Source organism: Lytechinus pictus, chromosome 2 (assembly GCF_037042905.1).
Source record: "Lytechinus pictus isolate F3 Inbred chromosome 2, Lp3.0, whole genome shotgun sequence".
NCBI lineage: Eukaryota > Metazoa > Echinodermata > Echinoidea > Temnopleuroida > Toxopneustidae > Lytechinus > Lytechinus pictus.
This window is the reverse complement of record NC_087246.1, coordinates 63,494,303-63,504,302: the sequence shown is the minus strand read 5'-3', so window position 1 is coordinate 63,504,302 and position 10,000 is coordinate 63,494,303. Positions and strand designations below refer to the sequence as shown.

At 37.4% G+C, this 10,000-nt stretch overlaps 1 protein-coding gene across 1 annotated transcript in view; it reads left to right on the top strand.

The window, feature by feature from the left end:
* Positions 1–9,978, top strand: part of LOC129269047 (dipeptidase 1-like) — a 25,938-nt gene extending 15,960 nt beyond the window's left edge. The window contains exon 10 of the mRNA XM_064095714.1: positions 9,874–9,978. Within this exon, the coding sequence (XP_063951784.1) occupies positions 9,874–9,978 (105 nt within the window). The remainder of the gene's footprint in view (positions 1–9,873) is intronic.
* The last annotated feature ends 22 nt before the right edge of the window (positions 9,979–10,000 follow it).

The window sequence follows — 10,000 nt, the reverse complement described above, 5'->3', positions numbered from 1 at the left end:
ATCAGGTACCTATTATTTTCGTGTATTCCATAAAGTTTTCAAAATATCCCTTTTCAGGTCTGATTGTCAAAACGTATCAGCTAGCGCTGCACGCTAGCATTTTGATTGGCGAGTTATGTATGTCTCAATATTGATTATACAACAAACTACTTAAAATCCCCTTTTCATGACATTGTATAAAAATTTAGGCTCGCATTAATGGTTGATAATATATAAACTGATGCATCCTAGTTATAATTACAAAAAGTGCTTGAAATGTCCAGTTTTTCAGGCTATCATATCATCAGATTTCGCGCCCTCACTAGGCATTAATGAATAAGATATTAATTTAGTAATTGAATCGTCCCTTTTGTTTCATCTCGCGCTTAGCAAGAGGAATAGGAAGACAGTCTTCATTTTCATATGATGACATGTCCTAAGGATGTGCCGGTCCTATGTCAAAACTCAAAGTAATAATAATGAAAAATATCAGCTCTTTATTAAATGCGATCTATATCCACCTCACAATTTTTCTACAAAGTGCTTGAAATATGAAATTGACTCATTTTTCAGATCGGAATATAAAATAGTTTAAGCTCGCGCTTCGCGCTCGCTTTGATTTTCACAATAAAAGATGTATTTAGAATGCCTTATTCTAGGTCTAAACATGAAACACGCGCGCGCATGTTTATTTGATACTCAACTTGTTCTCTATTTAAATCATTATCCAGTTTCTGATCACAATATAAAAACTTTTCTGCTCGCGCTTTGTGCTCGCATTATAGATATTACTCATTCTTTTCATGATTTACAAAACATGAATAGTGTCCCGTTTTTTCAGCTCGCGCTTCGCGCTCGCATCAATTGTTTGGTTATATAGCTATCTTGTTCACGATTATCGAAATTGATTAAAATTTTCCATTCTTTATGTAGAAATTTAAAAAAAAATCAGCTCGCGCTTCGCGTTCGCATTATTTGATTGTTGAAATATGTAACGGCTTCATGGCTAAGTGGCAGTCCTTAACAGGTACCTTTTCGATCAGTTCAAAACGCATATGAAAATTTTCTGCTCTCGCTTTGCGCTCGCATTATTAATGACAAAAAGAGCCCCAATTACTCATCTTTTTCATGATTTACAAAACATGAATAGAGTGTCTTGTTCAGTAGGTCTAAATCTCGAAATTTTCCGCTCGCGCTTCGCGCTCGCATCAATTGTTTAGTTATATACCTATTCTGTTTAAGTTACAAAAAGTGCTTAGAATTTCCATTCTTTGGGTAAAAATGTCAAAAAATTTCAGCTCGCGCTCGCATTATTTGATTTTTAAAATATCTAACGTCTTCATGGCTAAATGTAATGCAGTCTTTAACAGGTACCTTTTCCATCAGTTCATTTCTGCTCGCGCTTCGCGTTCGTAGTAATTATTTAGTTGCATACACATCTTTTTCAGGTTAACAAACATTGTCCAGAATGTTCAAATTTTAGGAAAAATACATAAGATTTCCAAAAAATTAGCTCGCGCTTCGCGCTCGCATTATTTGATTTTTAAAATATGTAACGTCTTCATGGCTAACTGCATGCAGTCTTTAACAGGTACCTCTTCCATCAGTACATTTTTGCTCGCGCTTCGCGTTCGTAGTAATTATTTAGTTGCATACACAGAGTGTTCGAATTTTAGGAAAAAATACATATGATTTCCAAAAAAATTAGCTCGCGCTTCGCGCTCGCATTATATAAATAAGGATTATGATATTATATATTTATGTTGATTAATAAGAATAAAGCTAAAAAGTGACTATTAGAACTACCCCTTCAAAGAAACTGAAAATCATCTTCGAGCGGCCGATCGGGGAAAATATGCCCGGGAAAATATGGCTGAAAAAAAATCCGGGCCCCCCTATTGGCGAAGGCTGGATCCGCCCCTGCCATTTGTGAAAAGATGTCACAATAACAAAATCTTTTGTCTTGAAATGGAATTTACACCAATAGGTAAATTACAGAAAGTGACTTTAGATATATATACCGAAAAGGCTGGAAGGTGAATTTCATATCAACTTGCGTTTGGTCACATTTCATTTTATTCTGATTATGCACCTGATGGGCTCCGTAAATGTTTGTCATCAATCGTTGAATACCAATGACCAGTCATTATCATCGTTGCATGTCCACTTGATTTGTTCAAACCGCTGGCTATTAGTCAATTACAGACTTTCTTTGATTTACAAATGATCGCAGACCTTTATGTTACAGGGTCCTAACAGGGGTTTCTAGCTTAGCTAGGGCTCATTGCAACTATATAGTTCGTGATTAGTTTTGCGACTCCTGATTTGACCATTGCAGAGACGTCTACGAGACATTTCCTAAAATTATGGAGTCTCCAAGGGTCGAGTCGCAAGAAAAGCGAACGTGCTAGATTTTTTTCAGTCTTCGCGATGTCTATGCGAAGTCTCGCAGACGTCTCGGAGACTTGCAAGAGACCAGAAAGACTTCAAGACATAGTGGAGGGGTCTGTTTATACAACCGATAATGTCGCACCAACGCATAATGTCGCAGATTGCGACATTATGCCAATAGCGTCCGACGCATAATGTCGTAGTCAACGCATAATGTCGTTTTTTTTTCTAACGCATAACGTCACATGTCGCAACGCATTATGTCGCAGCAAAGTGTCAAAGCATAATGTCACATGTCGCAACGCATAATGTCGCAGCGGTATTTTCTTCAGGACTCGAACTACAGATAAGATATAAAATATGCTTTCACTAAGTATTTTGAGGCACGAGAAAGATAATTAAGCTATTTGGAAATCAGGATTACTCATTGTATGGATATTTATCGGTTTATTGCCATTTCGTATACTGCCTTTTCCCCCACTGTCGCATGGTCTGATAAAATTTCGTCTACCATTAGTTAGTCAACAACTATCAACATAGTCCAATAACCATATCATCTAATTACCATCTCGTCTATTAGCCAGTTGGTCTAATAGCCGTTTTGTTTATTATCATTTAGTCTAATTGTATTTTGTTTAATTGGTCCAATATCTACTTTGTCTACCATCAATTCGCCCACGTTTCATTTGGTCTAACTTCAGTTGGTTCGCTATCACTTTGTCTAAACCCATTTCGGCTAACAATCATTTGGTATCGTTGCCATGGGTCCAATCACCAATAAGTCCAATCACCGGGATTTTCTTCAGGACTCGAGTTACATAACTACACAATTGACGGCAGCGCGAGCCGAAAAAATAGATTTCGGATCTAAGAACAGGACACTCTTTTAATGTTTTGTAAGTCGTAAAATGGATGGGTAACTAGGTATCTTCCTACATTAATGTTAATAATGCGAGCAGAAGTTTTGTGATATTCTGATTTGAAACTGGATAATTCATGCACGTTATAAATATATAGAACAAGATGCGTATCTCAATAAACTTGGGTGCTGAGTGCGTGTTTTTTTCAGATTTAGACCTAGAATTTAGGCATTTTGAATATATGTTTTAATCATTTCATTTTATTTTCGTTTCACAATGTTGTATATAATGAACATATCATAAAAATAAAGAATATAACAAAACATAACATCTTATAAAACATAATAAGGCCTATACATTTGATAAACACAATTAATAACATTAAGCTGCCTTAAATGATTTTTTTTTTAAGAGTAAAACGGAGGGGCTGCCGAAAATAAGCAATGCTTGTATGTGAGGCCAGCCCCAAAACTTAGTTTCATTACTTAATTTTACACAAATGCATAAATATAACTTCGTAATAGTAAAAACAATAATAGTAATAATTATCGATGTACACTTTGCAAAGCAAATCAGAACTGAAAAAGCATAAAAATATAAAGCGAGAGCTAAAAATACTTCATATTCCAGTCCGAAAAGGGGTAAATTTAAGCACTTTTTCAAGCACTATGCATGAAAATTCTGAAGTGGTTGTGGATGCGAGCGCGAAGCGCGAGCGAAAATTTTAGCCTATATAGTACATGGTGATTTTTTTTTTACATGGTTGCTAAGCATGAATGCTTGTGAGCAAGCAACCAGAGAACCGACGGCTTAAGGTCCTCTCCAAGGGACCTGGTAGGCATAATGACTATTATGCCTTACCAAGGGACATTAACGCACCACTTAGGAATCAATTGCATGTCACCGGAATCAGAAAACCCCGTTTTACCGACTGAGCTATCGCGCCTCTTTTGAGACATGGCAGATTTTTATTTTATTTTCCAAGTCTTCACCTCACCCTATTTTATTCACTTTTCTGTCTCCTCTTATTTTTCCTCATTTTCCCTCCTCTCTTTCCCCGTTTTTTCTCTTTTCTTTCGTTCCCCTTCCTTTTTTATGCGGGGGGGGGGGCGGGGTAGCCGGGCCTTTCCCTGGATCTGCCTTTACCCTGTCGGCGGATGCTAAAGGGTTTTTTTTTGCGCTCGCGAGCTGATCTGAACCACAAATCAGGAGTAGTACTGCAACAAGTCGGCAATGATACATGTATAGAGTCACCGTAGAGGTCTAGTGCCAGTAGACCATTATGGTTATAAGATGAAATGAATATGCCTATTGGACGAAATGATGATTGGACGAGATGGTGATTGGACCTATTGGTGATTGGACCCATGGCAACGATACCAAATGATTGTTAGCCGAAATGGGTTAAGACAAAGTGATAGCGAACCAACTGAAGTCAGACCAAATGGAACATGGACGAAATGAGAGTAGACCAAGTGGTTATTAGACCAATTTGCTATTAGACCAAATGGTAATAGACGTGGTGATATTGGACAAAGTGGATATTGGACCAATTGAAAAAAAATACAATTAGACTAAATGATAATAAACAAAACGGCTATTAGACCAACTGGCTATTAGACGAGATGGTAATTAGACGATATGGTTATTGGACTATGTTGATAGTTGTTGACTAACTAATGGTAGACGAAATTATATCAGACCATGCGATAGTGGGGAAAAAGGCAGTAGACGAAATGGCAATAAACCGATAAATATCCATACAATGAGTAATTCTGATTTCCAAATCACTTAATTCTCTTTCTCGTGTCTCAAAATACTTAGTGAGAGCATATTTTATATCTTATCTGTAGCTCGAGTCCTGAAGAAAATACCGCTGCGACATTATGCGTTGCGACATGTGACATTATGCTTTGACCAGGGAAGTGTTATAACACTTCCCTGCTTTGACACTTTGCTGCGACATTATGCGTTGCGACATGTGACGTTATGCGTTAGAAAAACTACGACATTATGCGTTGACTGCGACAATATGCGTCGGACGCTCTTGGCATAATGTCGCAATGTGCGACATTATGCGTTGCTGCGACATTATGCGTTGGTGCGACATTATCGGTTGTAACAGGGTCTAGACTAGGTGAAAAGCACTTTACCCGACAGTCACGAGGGCGCGTTGCTGCAAAATCTTTAAGCAGTCGCTACTACGCCACAGAAACATCGCTGGGACAAAGAAGAGTTCCCGACATATACTACTTGGAAACTTTGCACCAACATCCCCGCCACTCCCGGCCGCGAAATTATTTTTCCCACCGAGTTCTGGACCGACATATGAATATTCATGACTTGCGTCTTCGGATTGAGAGTACGCATGCGCGTGGACTTGGCCTCGACCAGTGCCGATCGTAAGCATTCACGTTGCTCAGAATGAATTAGCATCGTCAAATTACCGGTACCCTTACATAGTTACATAGGTCTTATAGGCTTAGATCTCTCTCTCTCTCTATCTCTCTCTCTATATATATATATATATATCCAATTCTTAAACACTTAATAAACTAGCTGCCATTAATGGCAAGACATGTGCTACTTAGGCTAGCGCATTAACTTTATCTCAAATCTGGACCTGTCTAATTAATGCCTAGTACTAACCAGTGTTGTAGTGCCTTGATGCTCGGCCTTGGCCTTAAGGCGCCTTAATGCCTAGCTACTTATTCAAAGCCTTGGCCTTGAGAGGGCCTTGGCTTTGAGGATTTTGAGCCTTGGCATTTTAAGGCATTTTCAAGGCATTTTGTATTTTGTACTTTCATTTGTTTTAAATAAGTAATTATAAATGTTTCAATTGTTTGTTTTTTTATATATATTTAATAACACTAATGGTCAATACTACCAATCACCATTAACAGTAGCAGCAGCAGTAGTAAGTGTACCAGCAGTGTCATCAATTGTAATTGTCACCATTATCAAGAAATTCAAACAAAGAATACATCAGTTATGAAAAATAGCATTATGTATTGGTAATGTGTTGTAATCATATGATGATAATGACAGTAAATAATAATGGTCATGATCAAGATAATAGTGCTTTGATGACAATAATAATTTTTACATCTGACTGCAATTTTGACAACAATTTTCATACTTTAAACATAGCTAACTCTAAAGAACGATAACAAGGTTGATTTCTATTCCATTAGGATTTTCCTTGTATTATTTTCTTTGGCCAACAAGAATGTTTTAAGTCTTAATGATATTCTGAAAAGATTTGGTAAACTTGAACACAGTCTCCAATTTTGTCATATCCAAATGGGTTATGTCAATGGCATGATGAGCCAGCAACTTTGAGGGGCCAAGCATGGCATATATAGAGCAAAATTTCTGTCAAAAAAAAGAAGAAAGCGATTGAAGCGAGCGAGTGAACAAAATTTGTCCCCCTCTTTCTATAAGAAAAGCTAATTTTGCAATAGATTGTTTAAAAAATAATATTACATTTACTCCATCTTTCCCTTTCCCCCCTTGTCTAAGTTTATTCTTGGTGGTGGGACTTCTTCTTCTCTCTTCTAAATTTTATATTTGTTTTGGGTCAGATTGACAAAACAAAGGGGAAATTTTTTTTACTTCTTTTTAATCATATATCGTTCAACATTGAATCTCATTTCTCTACAGTTTCAAGGAAATAAACAACGTATTTGTTTTTGTGTCAATATAGTTTCAAGAAATAATAATTAACAAAAAATAATTTAATAATTAATAATTATTAATATTATCAATAAGTATTAATAATTAATGATTAATTAACTGTTTAATAAAAGTGGTTGTAAGCAGAAAAAAATATGAAAACAGATTTTGAATCGTGCTTGCATCAATTATTGTTTAGTACAGTACTGCTAATGGTTACAAAAATGTATAGAATGTTGCTTTATGGTTGAAATATCACAAATATTTGGCTCGCTTCCTGCACTCGCATCAATTATTGTACTCGTTCTCTTCCCGTTCACAAAAAAATGCTTAGAATGTCCAGTTTTCAGGTTTGAATATCACATATTTTTGAGCTCGCGCTTTGCGCTCGCATTATTTTTTATTGGTGAGTTATGTATCTTATTTAAAATGCAGTAATTAACTGCTTAATTAACTGCTTCCTTTACTGGTCAGTATATAAAAAGAATTAGCGAGCGCAAAGTTATTTTTTAGTTAGATACACATCTTTTTCATGATTACAAAACCAGCTCAGAATAAAATAATTTCCATGTCTTATTACACGACGTGTCAAGAAGTTTGATCTGCTGATTCGCGCTGGCAACATCGCGCAAGGAAATTTCAATAATGATTAGCCCCATAATTGACCATAAATCAAGTTTTACAACATCAGAATTGATTTTTTTTTCAAAACCGCTTGCTCGCTATGCTTTCTCGCTGAGAAGTAAAACCTAAAGCAAAATATCTATCTTATAATTAAAAATCACTTTAGAAAGCCTTTGCTCAACTTAATTTCTATAAAACACACAATTACTTCACTTATTTTGATAAATGGGTGCCTTTTTGGCGTTGACCCCCCCCCCATAATAATTTTCTGCTGCCCCTGTCCCAGGGAGTGGAGAAAAACATACGTTGAGAATGCCAGGATCAGATGACCGTGGTAATAATAATTATTGCAATGTAAATCGCCTATAGAAAAATTATGGATTATGTGTACACAGGTAACTATATCATTATTTTAATATGTCTCTATCATGAAATTATTTTTGTTTTAAATGTACAAAGGTTAATTTTTTCTCGCTCAGTCCCCTCGCTCACATACATTTTACCATGTGTGATGTCTGCCGCCTGAGTATTGTTAGTTCATTGTTCTGTATATCGTAAGTTTGAAATGCCTTGGCCTTGAGGTTTTCAGGCCTTGGCCTTTGGTATTGAAGCCTTGGCCTTGGGTATTAAAGCCTTGGCCTTGGAGGTTTGAGCCTTGACTATGTACAATACTGAATAGCCGACTAATGCCATGGTTAACTTCGAACGGGTTAATTCCGAACTTCACGTTTAATTAGGTTTAGACAAATATTAGCTTATTTGCCATGGTTTAATATGTCTAGTCCGTATACAAAACCAGTCCTAGATCTAAATTTTTTTTATCTTAGTTCTAGTCTAGTCTCTATATCTAGACTCTGATCTACGCTGTATCAGCATGGAACCACTAGTGTACCAAGGGGGGGGGGAGGGGGAAGACTGTCCCTCTGACGAGTCACAACTGATTCAGGGGACGTGTCCCTTTTGAGAAGCCAAATTAATAATTTGTAATGTAAAAATGCAATGAAAAAGACGTATGTCCCCTTTTTCCTTTTTTGAACGTGAAGCTACTTTTTTTTTTTTGCTTGTCAATTTTTTTTCAGCTAAGAAATCCATAATTTGGGGTGAAGACCCTTTTTTTTTTTGGGGGGGGGGCTTGTCACATTTTTTCGCGGACGAAATATCCTCTAAAAAATTTGCCCCCCTTTTGGAAAATCCTAGGTACACCAGTGCGTGCATGGAACGTATTCTAACGTCAGGCACAAATTTAATAACGTCAGTGATCTTGATCCCCGTCTTCACCCAAAATTAAGGATTTCGTAGCTGAAAAAAATCTGACAATAAAAAAAAAAGATCTTCACGTTCAAAAGAGGGGACATACGTCTTTTTTCGTTGCATTTTGACATTACAAATTATTAATTTGGCTTCTCAAGGGGGGGCACGTCCCCTGGATCAGTTGTGACTCGTCAGGGGGGCAGTCTGCCCCCCCCCCTTTGGTACACTAGTGGTTCCATGCTGATAGCGCGTAGATCAGAGTCTAGATCTAGAGACTAGACTAGAACTAAGATATTTATTTTAGATCTAGGACTGGTTCTGTATACGGACTAGACATATTAAACCATGGTAAATAAGCTAATATTGGTCCAAACCTAATCAAACGTAAAGTTCGGAATTAACAAGTTCGAAGTTAACCATGGCATTGGTCGGCTATTCCTATTAGTATTAGGCATTAGACAGGTCCAGAGTTGAGGTAAAGTTAATGCGCTAGCCTAAGCTAGCCCTACCCTAGCACATGTCTTGCCATTAATGGCAGCTAGTTTGATAAGTGTTTAAGAATTGGATGTATATATTATAGATCTAAGCCTATAAGGCCTAAGTAACTATGTAAGGGTACCGGTAATTTGACGATGCTAATTCATTCTGAGCAACGTGAATGCTTACGATCGGCACTGGTCGAGGCCAAGTCCACGCGCATGCGTACTCTCAATCCGAAGACGCAAGTCATGAATATTCATATGTCGGTCCAGAACTCGGTGGGAAAAATAATTTCGCCTCCCGGCCGCCACTGTCTTGCTAAGTGCTTGTCGCCTTGTCCGAAGACGTTGCAGAGACCTCGAACTCCAAGTTTTACTACCGAAGAAAATTTTATGTTAGAGACGTCTCCATCCGCGACTGCAGTCTTGACGTCGCAGTCTCGCAGAGACGTCTCATTTGGTGAGATAGAACCTGTTTACATGGTTTATGACCTTTGTAGGCGTACACAAGTCATTTGGAGCTATCCATATAAACCAAGGGGCTCCTTGGTTAAACTACAACCTGATATAGACCGAAGTTTAAACTTATTTTTATTATTGTTTTCCGTCCACAGAGAGATGCGTTGGCAGCAGACACCTTGCCTTACGAGAACACTATGCCAAGGGATAGCGGGGAGGAGGTGAACAACACATGTCGTACCTATGTCTTTAACCCATAATAATATAGTCACTAATGTTATT